Genomic DNA, 24,521 nt, shown 5'->3' with positions numbered 1-24,521 from the left:
TCTGTAACTGGACAATCTGTGCAAATTCTGTTTCCTGCCTTTCTATTTGATTTTAATACGTATTATTATGTCTTTAAAGGTAATTTTCTAGGGAGAGTCAATGATTGGTGTTTTGTCACAACATAGTTCAGCAGGTGGCAGTCCAAAATGCCCTTTGTAAATCATGTTGTCTTGAAAGTCAAGAAAGAAACAAAATTTTGTAAATAATGAAAATTAATCATTTCTCCCTTTTATGATTTCTTGCCTCTCCATCAGAGAACTGCCATAATAGATAGACCTTCTGATCTCAAGTTAAAAATAGAGAAAAATTATGAGAAAAGCCACCCTAAGTGATCAATTTTTCTCTTTTTTTTAAGAGGCTTTTTTCCTTAATGCTGCCAGTGATGTGAAATGTTTCTGTGTGACCCAGAGTGTGCCCCTCAGTGAAAAATGTAAAAAGCGGATTGTGTAATGGAACTCATTGTGTTGAAATATATTTAATCATGCTTATGGTTTCACTCTGGTTTATTGACATGTTGGTTTCAGTATGTCATGCAATCTAAAAATCAATCTACATCTGAGAGCTGTTCTATGTGGTTGGTAGATAAAGGTCTTTTTACTGCCGCCACGAAAACACTTGTGCAAAACCTTTACAACATAACTTATAGGCCACCCTTTATTTATTATGAGCTTTCATTCTCCTCAATGCATTTACAATCTTAGATTATTTTCTTATAGTAAGTTTTATTTTTTTATAATCATGCAATGCAATTTATGTAGATATAAGCACTCACTGCTATCTAAAAGCAGGAGCAGGCACATACCTATAGAGAAAAGCACACCCTGTGGATAGCAGAGACCTGTTCTTGCTAGGCCAGAAACAAAAATGCTAAAGTCTAATGGTTTGGTATTGTCATTGGGTTGTCTTTTAGTTACTTCAGTGACTATCACAGCCTACTTCATACTGCTAATTTTTTCCTTCAGTTAAACTGATATAACCTATGCTTTTGATGCTGAAGTTCCCAGGTTTGATCCCTGCTGATGACTATTGTGTCCGTATGTACAAAGCTACCACTCCTTACAATTTCATAGTTTAATAACATATACCTGTAACTCTATTTTCTTTTACAGATGAAAAGGATCATCTTCTGTAAACAAATAGCCTCCCTTAACCTTCAAGTCCACCAGGCTAATGCCTGAGAAAGGAGATGGCTCTTTAGAGTGCCATGAACACCCACAGACTTGGGCTTTGTTGTGTCTGGTGGGGGAGTGAGTCCCATAGTTCTCTTCTCTGCGATATAGTTCTTTTACTGTGCTCATGCCCATAGTTTCAGAGCATCTACAATGAGAATACCCTACCACCTGTCTTGTCCTCCATAGAGCAGCTTTGCCCGCTGCAGGTTTTGCCTTGCCTGCAGTGCCTTATACTCTCTTTCCCTTACCCTAAATGAAAAATATCACATCTGTGGCAGGTATCCCTCAGTCCATGATGGCAGTCCTCCATGTTTAATATACGCTTCTCGTCCTCTAGTCTCTATTTCTATTGCGTGAAAAGAACCACCAATAATATTGGTATAGGGACAAAACCATTAAAGTCAATGGGAATCTTGACTGATTAACAGTCTCAGGTTAGATGTATAGTGAAGAAGAGTTTACATGATGTATAGATGTAAAGTGTATAATCATAGCCTATGTAATAGTTTATACTTTGCTCTTCAACATAGTATATGACAGAGAAATATAAATTTCACCTGTTTGCTTTGTTCAGAAATGCTTGGAGTTGTTTGGTGCTTGAACTTGAGTTATCTCCTACCCATCATATTTATGGCTGGAATGAAAGCTCATGTGGTATCACATCAGCAGGAACAATTGCTAGTTAATGCCAGACTGTGTCACTGGCTATACAGAGGCATAATCATTTCTATGAAGAGCATCAGCTAGTAAGAAAGTCAAATAGTTAGGGCCCTACCAAATTCATGGCCATGAAAAACGTGTCATGGACCCTGAAATTTGGTCTCCCCCCATGAAATCTGGTCTTTTGTGTGCTTTTACCTTATACTATACAGATTTCATGGGGGGAGACCAGCGTTTCTCACATTGGGGGTCCTGACCCAAAAGGGAGTTGCAGGAGGGTTGCAAGGTAATTTTAGGCGGGGTCACAGTATTGCCACCCTTACTTCTGCACAGTGGTTGTTGGCCAGGTGCCCAGCTCTGAAGGCAGCGCCCTGCCAGCAGCAGCGGAGAAGTAAGGGTGACAATACCATACCAGGCCACCCTTACTTCTGTGCTGGTACCTTCAGAGCTGGGCAGCCAGAGAGTGACGACTGCTGACTGAGGGCCCAGCTCTGCAGGCAGCAGCGCAGAAGTAAGGGTGGCAATACCATACACCATGCATTCTTACTTCTGTGCTGCTACTGCCTTCAGAGCTGGGCTCCCGGCCAGCAGCCACCACTCTCCAGCTGCCCAGCTCTGAAGGCATAGCCACCGCCAGCAACAGAGCAGAAGTAAGGATAGTAGCCTCCACAGCTTCCCCTATTATAACCTTGCGACTACTCAGGACCGGCTCCAGGGTTTTTGCCACCCCAAGCGGCAAAAAAAAAAAAAAAAGCCGCAATTGCGATCGGCGGCACTCCGCCGGCAGCTCCACCGCGCCGCTTTCTTCTTTGGCAGGTATTCGGCGGCAGGTACTTCCCTCCGAGAGGGATCCGCCGCTGAATTGCTGCCGAACAGCCCGACGTGCCGCCCCTTCCCCTTGGCCGCCCCAAGCACCTGCTTGCTGGGCTGGTGCCTGGAGCTGGCCCTGCGACTACCCCACAACTCCTTTTTTGGATCAGAATCCCCACAATTACAACAGCATGAAATTTCAGATTTAAATAGCTGAAATCATGATATTTATTATTTTTGAAATCCTGTGACCGTGAAATTGACCAAAATGGACCATGAATTTGGTAGGGCCCTACAAATAGCCCAACAGAAAACAAGTAGTCCTATCTCTCTCTACAATATAAACTGAAAAAACCATAATGAATGTAACTGTATTTTTATCACAGCTGATATAAACTAGCTAGCAAAGATTCTAGGAAGATGAAAAATGGATCAAATGAAACTTTTATGGACTCAGAAATTCATGCATATTTATGCGCTCAGTTTGTAATTATTATAAATATTTTGCGGTTACAACATAAATAGGCATTGGGTTGGCTCAATGTGGTTTGAGTTCTGTAGTGCTTAATCATTTATTTATCTGAGACTCTGCAATTTCTGTTCTTGACTTTGATTATTAACAGCTTAATTAGGACCATAGTTAAGGTTTGGGGTAGTATCACTATAGAGGCGCTGGTAAAATCTAGATCCTAAAAGGATATAGGATAAATGATTGATCTTGTGTGTGATGGTGCATTATTTAATGTGCACACAACAGGGACTATTTTTTGTTTGTGTGGGGTTGTTAATAACATCCATGACTCTGACTAATTTATCTACCCAAGATCAAGATGCTCACTCCATTCAGAATGGCCACTGTTGCTTATTCTAAAGGATATTTCAGTGTTTCCATTATAAATCCTGAATATCCAGAAATGTATATACTAGCGCTAAGACAAAAATTAATTGGAGCTGAACCTCTGCACTTAGATGCTATAGAAAAGACAATTTATAAATGCTGACGTATAGATAAATAAAAATGTGCTATACAAGATCCGAATGGAGGAACACACATGTATAAATTAGTTGAAAAAATGATTTGACTTTTTTACTACCTATGAAGGTCTCTGTACCTTCTTCCTTGCAACTTTTTACCCATGAAATACTCTCCCTGAACTGACCAGTAAGATTACTACCTTTTCCTCCTTCAAATCCATCCTCAAGACCTCCTTTTACTGTAACTCCTAATAAAGAACATACGGAGAAAGCTAGTACTTACATTAGAAATATACATTTGTCATTTAAAAAAATATCTAACTAATGTATCTGTCTCCCCACACATTTGTATGTCACTTCTCTTCTTTGGATTCTGCAATTGGATCTGCAAAGGCAGCCCCTTCCATCAGTGCAAAATCCCATTAACTTCAATTGGCACTCCACAGAAACATAAAGTTCTACCTCAGGGGTGGGCAAACTTTTTGGGTCAAGGGCCACATCTGGGTGGGGAAATTGTATGCAGGGCCGGAGCAGGGGGTTGGGGTGCGGGAGGGAGTGCGGGGTGTGGGAGGGGGGGCGGTGTGCAGGAAGGGGCTCAGGGTAAGGGATTGGGGCAGAGGAGGGGTGTGAGGTGTATGAGGGGGCTCAGGGAAGGGGGTTGGGGTGCAGGAGGGGTGTGGAGTGCAGCAGGAGGCTCGGCACAGGTGCAGGAGGGGTGCAGACTGGGAGGGGGCTCAGGGAAGGGGATTGGGGTGCAGGAGGGGTGCAAGGTGCGGCAGGGGGCTCAGGGCAGGGGGTTGGGTTGCAGGAGAGGTGGGAGGTGCAGGCAGGGGGCTTAGAGCATGGAGTTGGGGGGTGGGGTGCCAGCAGGGTTCGGGCTCCAGCCCGGTGCCGCTTACCTAAAGCAGCTCCGGGGTGGCAGCAGCGCGCACCAGGGCCAGGGCAGGCTCCCTGCATGCCTGACCCGGCCCCATGCCGTGCCACTCCAGGAAGCGCTGCGGCCTCTGGGGGAGGAAGTGGGGGTGGAGGGCTCCGCATGTGCTGCCCTTGCCACGCCTCCAGGTACCTCCCCCGAAGCTCCTATTGGCCACGGTTCCCCATTCCTGGCCAATGGGAGCTGCGGGGGGCGATGCCTGGAGGCAAGGGGAATGCACGGAGCCCTCTCCCCCCGCTCCACCCCCCAGCCGGGGGCCACGGGAACGTGGTGCCGGCTGCTTCTGAGAGTGGCGCGGGGCCACGGGGGGCAATCCCACAGGCCGGATCCAAAGCCCTGAGGGGCCAGATCTGGCTCGTAGGTTGTAGTTTGACCGCCCCCGTTCTACCTGCATGGACACAATTTAGATTATAAACTCTTTGAGGCCAGAGATGGTGCCTTTATATTTGTTTGTACAGCACCTATCATAGTAGAGCCCTGAACCTGATTGGGGCTTCTGGGACCTGCTATAAAGTAATAAATATGAGTTAAACTGTTTGTCATTGCATGTGTTTGTGTTTTGAGCAGCTTTAATTGTTTTAAAAGATAATTCTAAAATATCCCTAGTCACGCTTGATAATTTGAAAGAAAAATGTAGAATTGTTAACCGTAGAGTCATCTAAAGAGATGCACCAACTTTTCATGAGGATTATTACTGCACATTCCATTATATAAAATTATTTAAATAGTTAATTAAATCATGTATTATAATGTTTCTAAACTGGATTCATATGCACTATCCACTTAATAATAATAAACTTCTAAAGAACTTTCCAACTTCATATTTACAGAATCAACCATAACAGATTCTTTAGAAAATGATGCAACAATCAGTTTTTTAAAAGTATTATTCTAATGTTTTTAGACAATAGACCTTAATGCTGTATTGAGTCAACAATGTCCTTTAAAATTACCATTAATAGGTATTTGCCCTTAGCCCATTTTTTCCTAAGAGCATACATTGTAACAAGTATGGAATTTATATGTGTTTGTGGAGGTATATTCTAGGATAGGATCAGGGGTTATGGTGCATATTGTCCTGGCTTAGCAGGGCTTCATCTGCATGACGCTCTGCTCAGATTATTTTCCTTCTGGCAAGTGGGTTGATGATAGTCAGAATATGGCTGCACATTGATAATGCTTTGGTTGGTGCTTTAAGAATGAAAATTTGTGCTTTAAGAATGAAAATCACTGCTGTGCTGAGTGTTGGCCTCAGGCCTATGCATGAGTAAACTCCCAACTACTTTTATTTGTATTAATGTGTTAGAGGTTAATAGAAACTCATTTAAAGAGCAAACATGATAAAGAGCAAAATAATATTAACGAATAAATTTCAATTTCAATTTCAATTAAAACACTATTTAAATAAAGGAGACAGTTGCTCTGTCATTGGAATGATTTGGTTACATGTACAAAATAAAGCTTGATAAAAATAACATCAGAAAGTTTTTATGCCAAAGACAGTGGGCCAGATCCTTAGCTGATATAAATTGGTATAACTACATTAAAGTCAGTGGAGTATGCCAGCATTTGGCCAAATACATTTGCAATCTTAGGCAGTGAGGAAAATTCCACCCTCTTACAAAAAGAGCTATGTTGCATAGCAATCTGACACTCCATATTCTAATAAAAGCAAAGACAATAAATATTCTTATATAAATAAAACAACATTTAGGAGGCATTTGCACAAATCTAGTCAGACCTAAACAAACATAGATGTAGCAACAATTTAATGAGCAAAGAGCAAAAAAAAAAAGAGATTGTAATCAATGCATAAAAAGAAATCTAATGAATAACAGAAGAGGTCATTAAATAGGGGGCTTTCAAAATCATAACACAGCAGGAAGGAACAGCTTAGGAGGCAAATCAACAAATTGCCAAAAATAAATTTCCTTCGGAGAAATCAATCTTTTTTTTAAAAAAAAAGAAAAACAAAACAAACCACATAAACAAAGGTGCTTGTTGAATTTACCAAACTGAGAATTCTGGAGACTGATGTCCTCTATTTACCTAGAAGATTTAACAAGCAAGACCAGAGGCTGTGTGAGTTTCTTATTCTGTCCTGTCAATGTGTCACAACCCAATAAGGGTGGAATCAACCCTAAGGGTGACAGCATAATTCAGTTGCCATCCCTGATCTTATTGCAATATAAGGCTTTGTTCCTGCATATGCTTGCATTGACGTCAGTGGGCAGCTCTCATGCATAACCTTACTTGCACATGTAAATCTTTACAAGAGCACGGTGTAATCTGGTAAAAACAAAATATTTCTGTACACACTTCAATAGTTGGATATATTACAAAAATCATAAACTGGTGGTTTAAAGCCACCATAGTCCATACTCTACCTTGATTGTAAGTTGTCTGTTGTGCCTTTTGAAGGTAAAGTGCAGAATTTTACCTCAAGCCTCCATCCCCTAAAGAAGCAAACAATCTAGGAATTAACAAGTAAGCATTTAGATGGCGATGAATTAGGGACAGCTTCTCATACCCTTACTTTTACTGAGTAGCACCTTGCTCTACAAATAGCTCTGTTGACATCATTAGGATCATGTGTTACCCAATGAGAGTAAGCTATCGGAATCTGCCCCTTAAAGAACAAGAAGCAGTGTGAATTCACATGCTACATATCATGTGCAACAAACCTATAAACTTTCCTTTATGCAGTTCCCAACAAGTTGAATGGAGATAATATTGCTAACATAATTTATTAAGTATCAGAGAGGTAGCCGTGTTAGTCTGGATCTGTAATAAGCAACAAAGAGTCCTGTGGCCCTTATAGATTAACAAATGTATTGGAGCATAAGCTTTCATGGGTGAATACCCACTTCATCAATTTATTAATAGGTTAGAAAATGCTTTAATTTGGTTCTACATGAAATTCTACTTGAAATGTACAGCGCCACAGCCTAGAAAGGAATCTCAGTTATTACTTGTCCTAGTTCCTTTAGAGTATTTTTTTTCCTTTCACCAATAGACAGGATTTGTAAAGGCCCTTTGTCAAAGGGTGTCACTGGCCCTTTTAGAGGGAACAGGCCAGTGCCCTGTGACTGGGCATCTGACCCCCAGCTCAGCTTTATAAGAGGACACCTGAGTCCTAGGGAACAGGGGCAGGTGAGAGCTGCCTGAAAGACTCAGAGACATTGGCAGGTGAGAGCTGATGGAGACCAGGAGGCTGTAGAAGGTCCCTGAAGGAAGCTGTTGCTGGGGAAAGGCTGAAGGCAGGAGGGCAGCAAGTGGGGTTTGCTTTCTGGCCTCTCCAAACCAGAGATCCAGGACTGGAGAGGGCTGAAGTCAGAGAGCTGCAGAGGGAACTGCCTGCTGACTTCTGAGCCAGAGCAGAGGGCTGAAGTCAGGGGAGTGGCAGAAGTCTTACCCACCAGTGATGTTGTGCTGCAGAGCTGGAAGAGGTCAATGGAATAGGGGGAATGATGGAATCTCTTCTGGTGGGGACGAACCACAGCAGAGGCTGTAGAGATTCCTGCTGGGAAGAGCAGGATTCCACTCCAACTGGAAGGGCTGTGGTGGCAGTCCTGGTAAAAGAACAGGAGAGGACAGAAGAAGAGCCCAAGTATGGTGAAAGGTGATGGAACACAGTATGTGCTAAAATGATGGACTAGAGGATGTGGGATTTAAGGACTAAATACACTGGGTGGGAGAAATAGACTATGTTTGGGATGTTTGGATTGTTTTGCACTACATTTTTGTAATATACCTGCCCAATAAAGGAGTATTTTTGAGGCAAGAAAGCTTGTTTTGAGGATTCCGTAGAAGGGAAATAGAGGTAAGTGCACTTGTTCTGCTGCTGGAGTGTACTTCAGGTGGGATTGACACACTTTTGCCCCCTAGCTACTTTTTCTAGCATTAACACATTCTGTTTTATCGTTTCATTGCAATCTTTAATTGACCACCATATATTCCCATTTTGTCCTTTCCCAATTCCCACTCCTAGTACAAGCTCTGTATTAACCCGATATCTCTGAAAAGTCCCGCATGGAGCCACATTAATGTTTTCTTATAACTTACATTTTTCTTTTTTTCTGAGGCATTGTACACTCTTTCGCCTTAATTGTGGTGTTATTTGGTTTGCTCCAGCCTTACTCTCTATACAATGTATGGATATTAATAATTCCTTCTTTCTGCTTGCTTATGCTGTTTCTTAATTCTCCAGAATTTAACTTTATACATGGAAACAGCTATTACCAAATCCGCCTTTATGACGTTGCGCATAAATTAAGTGGCATTGAGTTTGATAAATTCAGTAGCTTAGGGACTAGATTTAACCCGCATTTGTTTGGTGGACACCCAGTCACAGGACCTCAGAAGCCTAATGTGAGGGATGGTGCATGGGCAGAAAGTGGTTGTAAAGTGCCTTCTAGTGAGTGGCTGACAGGGCAAAAAATGGGACTTAGCTAGGGAAACTGCTAAATGCAAAGGATCAGTGCATCTCCTCAGCATTCTCCAAGGGTAGGGCTTCTGTGGATTCCCCACACACACAAAAATTGAAGCCGTAAAGCTGCCCCTGCAAAGTGGAAGCTCAGAGGCAGGGCAGGTGGCAATGTCATTCTTTGCCTTCCCTCAGGATGACTCCCCCAAGGGTACTGGGGGATCAGCTGGTACAGAGACAAATAAATTACACCTCTCTCTGCCAGCATGAGTGAATTTGATTCCTGGCCTCTGAGTAGTAACCAGTCTTTCATTGTGGCATATAATATTAAAAGAAATGTGCCTAGTTTCATAACCCATGTGCTACACTTGTATTCTGTTGTCTATTGATTAGTGGCATTAATATCCCAGGAACAAAAAACATTACTCAAATTTTAAAAGGCCTGAACACCTCTCCCCACCACAAAAAAATCGATGTTTATTTTTGTGAAGTGTATCTGTCAACCTTGAAAAATAAATTTAAAAAATGAATTGAGCTGTGCTAATCAAATCAGTATTTTAGTGCCTGCTATACCCATTGAATTTATCTGTGAGAATTGCATTTATTTTTGTTAACTTGGAAATAGAAATATTTTAAACCACTAAGTATCTGGAAAGAATTTAATGTTGTGTTCAATTTATTACCTTTGAGTTTTATTGTATTTACAATCTTTTCAATGCCTGTATTCTTCTTGATTCCGTTATCTTTATTTGGAGAAGTTACATTATACATTCATTGTATGCAGTGTTGTGGTAGCCAGGATATTAGAGAGGCAAGGAGGGTGAGGTAATATCTGTTATTGAACAGATATTCTGCTGGTGAGAGAGACAAGCTTTCGAGCTTACACAGAGCTCTTCTCCAGACCTGAAGAAGAGCTGTGTGTAAACTCGAAAGCTTGTTTCTCTCACCAAGGGAAGTTGGTCCAATAAAAGATATTACCTCATCTACCTTGTCTCATTATACGTTCAGACTGATATGAAAAGTAGAATTATACAATGCTGCCAAATGCTGGGAAATTAATTTCACAGTAATACTAAATGTGGTATCTGGATAGACAACTAAACTGCAGTAATAGTAGGACTTTATTCCTTATTCAAATAGAAGTATGTACAGAGAGAGAGAGAGAAATATGTTATTAACAGTGCTTTCTGCACAGTGAGAGAGTCAAGTGGCACAAGGCAAATCCAAGGAGAGTATTGTTTCTGTTAATCATCATCAAGTGCTTGCAATACATATGTATTTTAATTAAATAAAAATCCCCTGCCTTGGGTACAATTTTGAGCATTCCAAAGCAGTATAAAGCAGCTTGGATAGAAAAGATCTCTCATTTTCTGTTGACTGATTACTAATTTTTCAGCATTCACGATGGAGAGTGCTTAGGCTGCACCGTGTAATTGCTTCAGAATTCCTACAGTATTAATCCATTTTGGGACGCAGTAAAAACAGGAAAGGCTCATAGCTAACAGGATTTTGGGGACCAGATCCTCAGTTGTAAATCAGTGTAGGTCCATTTATTTCAAAGGAGCTATACTGATTTACACCAGTCAAGGATCTGGCTCCTAATGCCTGAAAAGCTATTGCCTCCAAGTGTGCTCAATAGGAGTATAACCAATGTATAATCTTGGGAGAGGCAATACTGGCAAACTTTGGATATACAAATACCAATCAGAAAAGCCTCTTAATCGCGGCTCTTTGCACTGTCTGTTCCACACACCGTCCTTATTCAGCAAAACAAATAATAAATGGATGTATTCTGTCACTTAGTTCGTAGAGGAGTTCTGTGCAAAGATTGATGACAGAGCATGCTGGTCTTCGTCTTCAAAAAGAGGATAATCCCTATTATGTGAACGCCTCAAGGGAAACCTTCAGATAATCAGCATGCCAGCCCAGCACATTTTCTATCTGTTCTCCAAGAGCACCCCAATCATAGAGAGCCTGATTCTTTCCCCTCAGATGTGAAAGAGCTCCAGCCTCTTGGAATACTTAAACTCCACATGGCCTGAGCTTTTGTCAATCTTTGAAGGCGATGTTCATCTTTTTTTGTTGGTAACCAAGGAGTTTAGTTAGCAGGTATCTAACAGGCACAGCTGGTCTTGGGTCCATACAACATGCATTTTGATGTAGAAATTACCATGTCAGGGTTTATGGCAGTGGTGGGCAAAGTGGTTTGTAAACAAACTGTCTCACAGCCTGCCAGTGGATTACCCTGACAGGCTGCAGGTTGCCCACAACTGGTTTATGGCTTGTGTTATGTAGGAAGTCAGACTAGATGAACATAATGGACCCTTCTGGCCTTAAAATTTTAGAACATGTTCGGTCCTGTGAGCATGTGCTTGCCTATATCAGGTAAGTAGCACCAAGCTGCTTACTTGCTGCTGTATCACCTGGCAATCAACCCAATATGAAGGAGGGATTTGATAACACCCCCTTCTTTCTCCTGGGAGCCACTGTCTAAGAGAAGGTGCCCCTCTCATTTTTTCAAATAATATCCATTACAACTTTTGACGTTATTTCACTAAATAATTATCTGGACTTTTTTTTTTTCCATTTTTTGACCAGCTCAGTGAGTGGTTGACTAATCTTTTGCAAATAATAGACATTGCAAATTTTATCACATTTGTGAATCCCCTTTTTCTTCATTCAAACAGCTGAACCCACATCAGAGTTTATATCATTTGTCACAACAATCTCTTCTCCGAAGTTCACAGCTTTTGAATGTTCATAAAGTGCTTGGGGTTTATCTTATTAACTATTGTTGTGGTTTTATTATTGAAACTGGATTTGTTAAAGTACAAGGAAAAATACTGAAGAGAACTGATGTGGGAAAGAATGAGAAGACCTATATTTTTTTTCTATCTGTAACTTGATTCTGCTGGGACAGACCACGCTGCACTTAATTGCGCCCTGTTTGTTCTTCCAAGATGACAGCACACTCAGGTGGCAAAGTACAGTGGCTGCTTCTGTTAGAAAAAAAGTGACTATTTTCTCTACAGCTATTCTCATGTCCCTCGGGTTGGATTGAATCCAAACTCATTAATTATTTATAAAGTCTGCTTAATGTGGAATAATTAATAATCAGCATTAGAAAAAATTGAGAAAGGAAAAGTTCTACAGTCACACTGATTTAATTTAGATCAATGCAAGCACAGCTTGAACTATAGGTTGGAAAAATCTTATGAACATGTTGATCTCTACCTGAATAGGTCCATAACACAAATATTCTCTACCAGATTTTGATGGTAGAGAAAACAATTCTTTCTTTACTCTCTAAAAATTGATTTTACTTCCATCAACACAATTGTTTCACAAGAACTTCATTCAAAATAGTCTTTCTTCTTTATATCAATACTGTGTGTTTACACAAAAAGCCTATGTTAATGCAACATTGAGTTTGCAAAGTCAAGCACTCTAAAGGTAGAAACTGTTGTTATAAATAAGGTTGCCTTTGTAACCTTAACTCAGCCCCTTTGTGTGTCTGCAGAATGATTACATTAATTACATGACCACGTATGATTTTTCCCACAGGGTCCTTGAATGGGTAATTATTCTATATTTCTTTTCATCCTCCTCATTCAGTGTATGGCCCCCCATGCCATTTATTCACAGCATCCAAATACTGCACTGAATGAAAGGTTTGTAATTTTGGCTCCAATCATCTTCCCCCTCTGCTCCTATTAAGGGAGCAGCCTCCTGCTCCAGCCTCCTTTCCTACTGTAATGCTATATACCGCACAGCCCCCTCTTTTTCTCCCCTGCGCCTATTCACCACATTCCACCCACTGGCTTCTGTCTCCCCCTTTGGTCATCCGCTGGACCTACTTGGCTCCTGGCATCCTAATCCTAAATGTTTTTTTGGGGGTCTTACTGCAGCATAAACAATAATACCATTAATAATAAATATTCTAAGCCATTTTACCCCCATCAGCTCCATTCAAAAGAATGTTGCATCTGAAGAAGTGATGTTTTTTACCCACGAAAGCTTATCCCCAAATAAATCAGTTAGTCTTTAAGGTGCCACCGAACTCCTTGTTGTTTTTGTGGATACAGACTAACACGGCTACATCCTGATATTCCAAAGAATCAAATCTAATTTTTAAACAATGGTAATTTCTGAATATTTCACTAGTCCTGCCCTTGAAAATGTCTTCTAGCATGAGTCAATGTCAAATTCTACCTATGTTTCACTTTTGTGATATCATATGATTTCCCTGGGCAGACCAAGGCACGCACAATCCTTAGACATTGCAAAGGTTTTAGATGGAGAAGTTTTATTTTTTTTTTAATCTCAATGTGTACTTAATCAACATTTTCCAAAAGCATTCTAGCTGTTAGTGAGATTTATTCTGAACATTTGTAAGCATGAAAATATTTCTTTGTTTTGGAGCTAAAGTACATAGGAATTAAATTCAGCCTTATGTTTGGACTATAGTTCCAGCCTTAACTATGAAGAGGCTGGTCCTCTCCATAATTAAGGAGAGCAAGACTAGAATCCTGGCCTTTCGACCCCAGAAACATGGACGTCTAACCACCTCCTGAACTAATGGAAGATTTCTTAGGTGTTAGGTGTCAGCTGGTGTAATACCAAACGTCCTTTCTAAATTGACCCCAGCCATTAGAGAGCAACATATTTTCTCACTTTTAGCCATGTGTGCATGCACATACACACAGAGAAAGAGGTTGCATCTATACTAGGGATGTGTTTTTTCAAAGGGACATAAAGACTTGTCTACATGGCAACATGCAGGAAAGTTAATCCTAATTAACTAAAAATGTGAATTAAAAGTGGATTAGTTAACCTGCATTAAACCCTATGAGGCAACTCTCATTCAGAGTGGCCTTAATTCAGTTTATCTTCATTCACTTCCACTTGGTGAAACTGCACCTGTTGGGAATTATGGGTCTGAAAAATCCTAGATTAGACAAGGCCAATTTGCCTGATCCTGCTTCAACAGAAGATAGTAGGTGTATGTCTTGTTTCCATTTATTTTAATGGAAATTATCGAGCTATTCTCATTCCTACTGATGACAATGGGAGGCTTCTAGGTTATGTTTACACTGCTATTAAACACCCGCGGCTGACCCATGTTAGCTGACTCAGGCTCACGGGGCTCAGGCTACGGAGCTATTTAATTGTGGTGTAGACGTTTGGGCTCGGGCTTGGTTCTGTGATGTGCCTTTTCGAGGAGCGTCACAGGAGATGGAGTATCTAGGGAGGCATAGCAAAGATGACTTAAAACCACCTTTTTCCCACCCAGATTCTAGGCTGCTGCGGAGGTTGAAATATATCAGCCTTTGCTCAGTTACCAATGGAGTGAACTGCATCTCAGAATCCCATCAGCTCCACTACAGCTCTGTATTTCTATAGCTCTGAGCAATATGCCATTATGGAAGTGTATAATGGCTAGTGTGGGAGGTAGAATTGGACCTATAATCAAGTTATATTTTAACTATTTTTGTCTATTTCCTTTACTATCAGGGTATATCTTTATAAATAATGGCAAGATTTGCTCCAAAATCAGTCATTTAAGGTCTTTGTGTAAAATGAATTTTATACTTGCTGAATTACCATAAAAACAATTATTTTAACATGCAAGAGCAAACATGAGATACTATGCAACTCTCTGAACAATTATGAGATTTCTAGTGATGTAGATGAATCAGACTGTATTCTTCCATCTGAGTATCTACATCGTTAGTTCAGATATCCAGTTTCTAAATACAGATATCAAATGTGACTCCTTAGAATCATCTGATTGTGAGGCTAGGAAAGGTAGCAGAAAAATATCTTGAGAGCAGATTCTTTATTAGCATAAAGCACCTTGTTAAAGGTAAAAGCTTAGCATGTTTTTTTCCCAGCCCTTTTCAGTTCATCAATTAAAAATGTTACTCTTAAGTTATTTTCTAGGTGCTGACTCAGTTTAATAATGATACATATCTTGCCCTCAACCAGGTGCCAGATCATTGGTTAGCAATTAAAAAAGCTTGTTTCAACTGTTCTCAGAAACACTGAAGACACCACAGAGGCATTTATGCTGAGACATTTGACATACAAAGTGCACATTTATGTTTTTGGATGACCTGCAATTTCACAAGCTTTTTAAGTTCAAAGATACGTTACTTGAGCTTTGAGACTTGTTGTCTTAAAACCTACATTTACAGTTATGTTTCATAGATGAGATTGAAAATATTTTTGTGGAAACTGTTTTTCAGTGCAATATGCAATTTCAATTAAACTGATTTTTTTTATTTTGACAAAATTTCCCACAGAAAGAAAAGGAACCAAAATATTTTGTTCCATTTTGAAATTTATTTTATTTCAATGTTATAATTGTATTTTACATTATTTTATTATGTGTCAGTAATAGTAGTGCATGAGATGACATATCAAGTCATGTCATAATAACATGACAGGTCATTTTACACTATTACTATGAACATTTCATAATATGACAGACACTATAATAGTTGGAATATTGTCTAGCCCTTCACTTCACCCAAGAGATGACTGGATTGCAGTGAAGATTTAAAGGATTAATCTAAATCAGGGGTTCTCAGCCTGGGTGTTTTTACCCCCAGGAGAATTGCAAACAGATATCATGGAGTTACAAACACCGGGCCCTGCCCATATTGCTAAACTGAAGGAAGATTCCATATAGATAAGTAAGGGGGTTGGAGATTGGCTGCAGAGTAATCCTGATATGGAAAAAGTTTGAAAATTTCTGATCTAAATCAAATTCTGAGATCCTGAACCCTCCACTCTGACCCCTTTCGAGCAGGTAAATGGGCTGGACCAGCATAAATGGATTATAAAACCCCATATCTTCCTGAGCAGGAATTCCCCTGACTCAGGCACTACAGAAGATAGTCACAAGGCTGCTTTTTGAGGACCTCCTCACAAGCCCCAGTACTGGGGTCAAGGCGGGGGGCAGGAGGGATACCTAGTGGGCTGGGTCACAGCATGCCACACTGTGCAAATACCAGGCAATGCTGGAGCCCATAGCACAACGTGGGGAAGCTATCATTACTTAAACCTTCCAGGAGTGTGTATTCTCTGCCAGGAGCCATTCCAGTCACTAGAGTATCCTGGGATTAGAAAGGTGAAAGGGTGACTCAAAGCCCCTCTCAGAGGCATAGCAGAGAATCTCACATTTTATCAGTAGATTTAGATCTCAATTCTTGCTTGACTCATGTGCATAGTCCCCTTGTGGTGCTCACTATGCCTTGTCTTAAATTAGACTGTAAACTCTTCAGGGCAGGAACTGGGTCTTACTACGGGTGTTTATAGCACCCACACAATGGGTCCTTGATCTCAGCCGGGGCCTCTATACACTACCATAATACAGATAATAATCAAGCTCATATTGATGTGAGTAGGTGAGCAGGACTGGTCCAATAGTTTATAAAATGTTTTGTGATCCCTTGGAATGGAAATCATTACATGAATATGTTACCCTTCTGGCAGGCGTGGCTAACAGTAACAAGGACCAGGTTCAATATGGTGTCTAGGGAATCCTTTTTAAATGCTGTCTCCAAAAACGCACTGTCCATTGGGGAATAGTGGATACAAAATAATGAGGAGAGAGAGTTGTTAGCAGAGCTTAATAACGCCTTGTGAGAACTAAATATAACGAATTGTATGGTGATGAGTAGTTAATTGAAGATTGTGACTGAGCCTCTTTTTCATGACACATTACATTTCAATATCTGTAACTGTCCAGGAAGCAAGATGATCTTTAAGGGAGCGCAATATTTCAGAATCATGTTTTCTATTCATGTTTGCTAATTAAATTTGTTGAAGTATTTTAATCCTATTACACTGTTTAGATAATAAAAAATAAATGAGAATTAATTGACTTTGGAATTATTTGGACTTAAATACTGCTCTTTTACTGATCCAGGACAATTTTTGAATACCGTTAAGTGAAGGGAGCCCTTATTTTTTTGTGTAACCATTATTCAGATGTGTCAGCCACATGCTATATAAGGCAACTTTTAAACACATCTTTAAATGCATTTAACATTATAGAACATCAGCACTGACGCTTTTTCAGAGTGCAAACTCTTATGCTAGAGGAGATCTTATTATACAACACTGAACTGTTGTTGAGATAAATAACTTTCACACTTCTTGTACAGGATTGACATCTTCAAGTATGTGATCTATGGCATAGCAGCTGCATTCTTTGTCTACGGCATTTTGCTGATGGTGGAGGGATTCTTTACGACTGGTGCCATCAAGGATCTCTATGGAGATTTCAAAATCACCACCTGCGGCAGATGTGTCAGTGCCTGGGTATGTTAATATGATAACCTTCATTACTTATGTTAATTTCAATAGCATCGTTGGAATAGGTTAGGATATGTTTACAGAGGAAATATGTCTCTAGGGAGGGGGGTTGTTATATATTCTTATATGTTAGTAGTTTAAAAACTGCAGCAAGAAAGGAATGGAATAATATGAATGGTCTCCATATTAGCTAAGCAATATCTACTGAGGAAAAATGCTATATAAAAGCTACATAATCATTAATATTCATGTTTGTAGAAATAATCACTTCACTAATTAAATGGACAGGCTCTTTTGCCCACGCTAGATGTGAAAACTCATTGCTCACTATTATGCTCTTTGGCGCAGGACCATGTTTTCATATGTGATTTTATAGTGCCCAACATAATGAAGCCCGTATCCTGATTGGGGCTTTAGGAACTGCTACATATCTGTATATAGGTTGTAATATTTAATCACAGTGAGAGCTGATAAATAGATCAGGCCCTGAACAGTTCCTCCTTGTTCAAAATCCAGCTCCACATTATTAAACCTTTTACTCATATTGGTGAACAGTTATTCAAAACTCATATTCACTTCAAAACTAAAACACAAATTGACTTCTGGATTAGCTACATGCACATTTATGCCCTAGGATTGCTTGGCCAGTCACACTTAGTCTCTGTTTACTACTGAAACAACTAAATAATTATATTTTGGGGACTGTGCTGAATAAATTCAAGGGAGTCTTTATTAGCAGAACCTTTCTGGGTTGGGGAGAGGCTACTCTAAATCTGAGAGTATTAAAGATGGGCAGAATGGGGTAGTAAATTTCTTGGTTTACCAAATTATCATTCCTTTTACCTGTGTGTTTGTCCCATTTTCTCTTCCATTCTTAGAAGCTCAGGTATTGTCACATCATTTATCAAAAATATTTTGCTGTTTGAGTGGGAGTAGGTGATTGATATACTTTTGGAAGCCTGTAGAATTTTTAAAGTTGATCATTTTATATCTTGATGATAATAGGCATAATTGCGAATAGCATGAAAATAAAATTTTATTCAAAGGAGGGCTAATCACTACGCTATATTCTGAGATGGCATATATTGATAAGCTGAAGTAAAGGCTAAGAGTACATTCTGGTGACAAAGGGTAAAAACCTTCCAAGAGCATAATAGTTATCAAGAGTCAACTATTAGAAACCAAGGCAATCCATAGCTAAACTTAACTTGAAAAGAAATCCACATATTTGAAATTGTGGAAATGCACAGTTAAGGCCATCCTAACAACTGTAACCTGCCCTATAATAATGTCACTCTTTCATCTTCTTGACTTTGTTCCGTTCATAACTACTGGCTGAGATATTAATAGTTGGACCGAGGACTTGTTGAGACCTTTAAAGATGTCTGTAGTCAGAGGCTGGGAACATTATAAATTGGGAAAAGTTACTGTACTGAGACCACCACCAAGTTCTTTGATCATGCTTTTATCATCTTATGGGCTTTGAGAAGTCTTAAGTCTATGGCTGCAGACATCTTAAATGTACAGGAGATACTGTACTAATACAACTTGTGGAGCCCAGATCATTGATTTTATAACAGTTTTCATATATGCATTCTTCAATACAAAGAGTTATGCTCCATCTACACATTAACCTTTATTCCTTTCATAATAATAAATGCCAAAATCTTATCACCTATGCCTAGGAGGATTCAATATGTACAATTAAAATTAAAGCAGTTTGGTTTTCATGCCCAATAACAAGATGAACTTGTTTGCTATGAGTGGAGGAAGTTGACAGAGAGGGTGAAATCCTGGCCCAATTTAAGTGAATGGGAGTTTTGTAGCTGACTTCAATGGAGTCAGGATTTCATTGAGAGTATTTTCCCCCCAGGGAGATTGTATGGGAGCTCTAATTCTGTTCATTTCTATATTTTCAAATATTTGGGTTTCTTTTAGGTTAAACCCTAATTTTGAATTTCCTGGTCCTTTTTTGGTAGCTATTTGATAGCTAACCTGTTTGTAAGGGTTAAAAAAATCCCAAACCTAAGATACTGACATAAGACCGGCCATCTAGCCCAGTATCCTGTCTTCCGACAGTGGCCAATCCCGGGTGCCCCAGAGAGAATGAACAGAACAGGTAATCATCAAGTGATCCATGCCCTGTCACCCATTCCCAGCTTCTGGCAAACAGAGGCTAGGAACACCATCCCTGTCCATCCTGGCTAATAGGCATTGATGGACTATCATCCATAAACGTATCTACTTCTTTTTTGAATACTGTTATATTCACAACATCCTCTGTCAAGGAGTTCCACAGGTTGACTGTGCGTTGTGTGGAAAAAATATTTCCTTTTGTTTGTTTTAAACCTGCTGCCTTTAATTTCATTTGGTGACCCCTAGTTCTTGTGTTATAAGAAGGAGTAAATAACACTTCCTTATTTACTTTCTCCACACCAGTCATGATTTTATAGACTTCTCTCATATCCCCCCTTGTCATCTCGTTTCAAGTTGAAAAGTCCCAGTCTTATTAATCTCCTCATATGGAAGCCGTCCCATACCCCTAATCATTTTGTTGCCCTTTTCTGAACCTTTTCCAATATATCTTTTTTGAGATGGGGCAACCACATCTGCATGCAGTATTCAAGAAGTGGGTGTACCATGGATTTATATAGAGGCAATATGATATTTTTGTCTTATTATCTATCCCTTTCTTAATGATTCCCAACATTCTGTTTGCTTTTTTGACTGCCTCTACACATTGATGTTTTCAAAGAACTAGCCACAATGACTCCAAGATCTTTCTTGAGTGGTAACAGGTAATTTAGACCCCATCATTTTATATGTATAGTTGTATAAGACATACAGTTACATGTATAGTTGTATATAGACATGCACTCCCAACCTTAATGAAGATGGCAAATTTGTTTGATTTCTATTTGTTTAGAAATGTTTGATATGCATTGTCAGTCGAAGAAATATGTTAAAAGCATTACAGTAGTCACTGCAGGGAGCTCTGTAGGTCGGTGGGAGTCATAGGGCAATACTCTGTATTCTCCCTAACTCTTCAACTGACCTCCTTGAGTTAGCTCTTTATTTCCTGGCCTCTCCTTTCTTCCCATACTTTGATTCCTGCTCTGGTTCTCTATGGTCTTCTTAAGATCAGCAGGAATCTTGTCATAATAAAGAACAGTGGAGTTTTTATTGGTCTTTTTATTTTAATCTAGCCTACAACTCTACATTCTTAAAATATACAGATTGCCTCAAATTTTAATTGATATAAGTCTTGTTTACATGTTTCTTTTACTTCATTCACATATTTTAAAAATAATTCTTTATATAAATAAATATATAAAAATAATGACTAGAGAAAAGCAACAATTTTTATTTGAAAAAGATATCATTAAAAGATAGTTCAGTTCTATCACGATGCTTTTGCATTTCTGCATTCCTCTTTTTCACATCACTATATGTAGGAGGATAAATTCAGAGCACAGTACATGGAGAATTAGACATATAACTCCTATTAAAAATTAAAAAGGTTGCCCTGTGTATGTAGCCCAGATGGCGCTGTTGCTGTGTAGATCAGATAAGAGAAATTAATATACTGTAATTGTAGAGTTGCCAAATGGAGATTGTGCTATTGAGGAGTGTGACAGGGTTGGGACTCACCACTGCAGCGCCTCCTACTGGCCGTCTCGGGGAATTGGTTCGATCCAGTAGGGCGCCCTCTTCTGGTGGCGTCCCGCCTGTCGTCTCGCCTTTGGTTGGCGTGCGGACTCGCGTTGCTCCCAACGCACAGGGTCCTCCTTCTGGAACACTGCCCTCCGACAGTGTCCTTCGGTCCGTTCGCGCCCCCTTCCGGGGGCGGGGGAAGGGTGATCAACAGTCTCACACCTTTAAGTCCGATCCCTACAGTCCAGGATCGGGCGTGGTTCTGGCTGACCGCTCCCTGCGGCCTATGGCTGAGCGTATGGCCAAAGGGAACAAAAAGGGGGGAAGGGGGGGACTCAGGCCCGCTCACTACTCTGAGTCCCGATCCAGAGGCCCTCTAGCAACAGCCTTGCTGTCCTCCTTCTCCTTCCTCATTTGACTACTCCTCTGGACCGCTTCCCCAACGGCCCTTCTCTGCGCTAGGCCTTTTCCTTCCAGACCTGCCGCCTGGCAGGCTACTGAGTAGAACCTTCTCCCGCTCTCTAAGGCTGGCCTGCACTGCGCTGTCCGTAGTGCTGGCCTCCCAGCTCTGGAGACAGATCTTCCCCTCTGAAGGCCTGGAACAGACTGACTGCTCTCGCCTTGAGCAGTCTTTTATATGGCTGAGCTGGCCCCTGATTGGCTGGCTCCAATCTGTCCTCTGATTGGCTCCCAGTAAGCCCTTCTCTGATTGGCTGCGCGTCTACACAGGCGCCCGGGCCTGCCGCAGCCCACCCTCTCTGGGCATGGGGCAGCCGCCCCACCACAAGGAAGATTAGCTCATATCACAGACTGCAAGAAGGCTTCGTTATATGGAATTCTGGGATATTGATCTTGTAAGTTAAAAAAAAAAAACACTACACAAAACCAAAAATCTCAACTAATAGAATCAACCAGTTGCTTTCTAGCAATGTATTCTAAAAGTGACCCAAAAAGGTATTCTAAAAGTGACCTCTTTATGGTCACATATGCACACGAAATATTTGCATTCTAAAATAATTTGAAACCACATAATGGCTGTAACTTGAAAAGTGGCACTGTAAAAATGAGGTTGTGTGTTTGTTTCAATGATTCCAGGTAGAATTTGCTCAAATTATGAATTAAAAAATATTTCTGAACAGTAGCGTTGCAGGCTCACCTGGAGGTCTGGGAATCAAGTTGAGTTCTTTTCCGCTTCAGCATCAGTTCCTGCTGATATTAATGAAGTGTATAATACATGTATGCATTGATTACACCAGTAACTACAGCTGGTCAGAAAATGTCGGGGGGGGGGAGGAGGTTTCTGGAAAAATTATTTGACAAAAAAATGAAAAAAAATGGCTTTTGTCAATTTTCTGTGGAAAATGTTGACATTTCACTGAGAAACTGAAAGCTTTTTGGTGTTCAGATATTCAGTTTTTTGACAAAAAGTGAAACTTTTGTGTTGAAAGCAGACAGTTTTGCCCTTTCTTGCCCATGTAGACAGGTCCTGAGTAAGTGTCAGTGGTAAAAGTTAGTGACTATTGTTTCAGAGCTAACTCATTGTTAATGAAGTAAAATAAGGGCAGTACAGGATTGTTAAATAAATTCAAGCACAGATCAGCAATGGTTTTTAGTCTTCATACTTACATTTCTCAATACTATATGTATATTCCATGAATTAAATAAACAGATACATAGAATGGCTGTGGAGCTTGATTAGCTAGAAAATGAGAAACAATATTCAATTATGCCTAAAGCCACTTGTGACATAGTTAATGTAGTTGAGATCAGTTGGCCCTCCCATTTATATTCACCTTGATGATCATGGTATGTATCTTTTCTAACTGTGATGTCAGTCAGCTGACTAAATGAAAGACTCATTTCTCAATCATCACAGCATCTCTTTTCTGAAACCTTGGCTTCTAGGTATCTCTTATTGCATAACTAATTATTTTACTCTTTAAAATGAAAAGTTTTGCTATTTTGGGCTGGGTTACTGCTTCAGTGTTATGTTGCTTGCCTTAATACAGTAGCCTGCCAAGAACTATCCATACATTGCCTCTGACTTTTCTTTTCTTTTGTACTCTGTTATTTAACTTTTTTTTTTTTGGTTGGCAATAAACTGGAAAAATGTTTTATTTTGCTTTCAAATTAATTGGATTATGAATGTGGCTTTCACACAGTATATGGCATTTTTTCTCAGTGTGTAAGTTTGATCAATACGTAATTTCTTGATCAAAATATTTTCTGAAAATGTGATTGAGTTATATATTTCCAAAGCTTGTGTGGGAGCTACTGCACTTTTTCCATGAGTTGTGCCTTCCTATTATGGACATAAAATAATCAAATTGTTAACTCTATCGTCCCTAGATTTCAGAGAGATTCTCCTTTAAATGTACAATTGTAGCTGCCTGCATAATAGCTCTATTGTTCATCTGATGAATATGAGTTTTGCTGACGTCATCCTTTGCTCACGTCTGGCAGGCCTATTTTTATACTAGTAGTTAGCCATCTTATTCAGTCTCTTTTATCAGTCAGATTGTTATTTACTCCCACAAATGTAGACATCAGTCTTATAGACTCAGTTGCTAACACAGTAGTCACTTTCTGTCCCATTTAGTTTCTAGACTATATGTCTGTGGATTCTTATCCTTCCAGTTAACTTCCCCAAAGTCTGCAAGAGCAGCAAACTATGTTTTTCTTCTCTGGCTCATCCTTACCAAGAAGCAGATCTTGCCACTTACTCCTGCTATGGCTGATTCCTTATTCCCCTTGTGGCTACTGTAGTATTTACCTGTTAATCACAAGTAGGAATTTTCTGTTGCTATGTATGTTCCATATGATTATGTGATAGTGAAAAAGGGCAAAGTTGAATTATATTCTAGAGCAGAAAGTGCAGGGACTTAAACAACGGATGAAGTTATTGAATCAAACTATAGAAACTACATCATGTAATTGACCAAGGGTGGTACTGTCAAGACCAGAAATGGAATAGACAGAGGTGGATAAATGAAGATGGAAGATTTTGGCAGCAAAGAAGGGGAAAATGGAATTTGGGGGAGGGGGAGATTTTGGCAGTAAGAAAAGGAAGAAGGGAATATTAGAGATTGTGTACAAGCAAATCTTTAAAAAATACAAAAATTAATATGAATAGCAAAGCTTACCGGAGAGGTGACTTGCAGAATTGTATGGACTAAATTTACTTCCACTGTCTATGTCAGAGTGGGCAAACTACGGCCCGGGGGCCGCATCTGGCCCTTCAGATGTTTTAATCTGGCCTTCGAGCTTCCAAGAGGGAGCGGGGTCTGGGGCTTGCCCTGCTCCACACATGCCATGGCTCCGTGCGGCTCCCGGAAGCAGCGACATGTTTCTCCTCCGGCTTCTATGCGTAGGGGCAGCCAGTTGGCTCTGCACGCTGCCCCACCCCAAGCGCTGCCCCCGCAGCTCCCATTGGCCGGGAACCATGAGCATTCATGGCCGGCCATACAATTTCTATACCCAGATGTGGCCCTCAGTCCAAAAAGTTTGCCCACCTCTGGTCTATGTCCTCCTAGCAGTGTGTAATGAACAGGGCTCAAATTTGGC

At 40.2% G+C, this 24,521-nt stretch overlaps 1 protein-coding gene across 29 annotated transcripts in view; it reads left to right on the top strand.

Moving 5' to 3' along the window:
• Positions 1-24,521, top strand: part of GPM6A (glycoprotein M6A) — a 335,818-nt gene that overhangs the window by 271,461 nt on the left and 39,836 nt on the right. For 28 of the 29 annotated variants that reach the window (XM_008163109.4, XM_065596661.1, XM_065596665.1 and 25 more), the window contains one exon: positions 17,153-17,309. In XM_008163109.4, the coding sequence (XP_008161331.1) occupies positions 17,153-17,309 (157 nt within the window). Of the gene's footprint in view, positions 1-17,152; positions 17,310-20,063; positions 20,102-24,521 lie in introns of those variants that run through there. The other variant, XM_065596680.1, reaches the window with a different exon arrangement.

This window comes from Chrysemys picta, chromosome 5 (assembly GCF_011386835.1).
Source record: "Chrysemys picta bellii isolate R12L10 chromosome 5, ASM1138683v2, whole genome shotgun sequence".
Classification (NCBI taxonomy): Eukaryota; Metazoa; Chordata; order Testudines; family Emydidae; genus Chrysemys; species Chrysemys picta.
The sequence above is the reverse complement of the archived record's forward strand: the minus strand, read 5'-3'. Positions and strand labels throughout refer to the sequence as shown.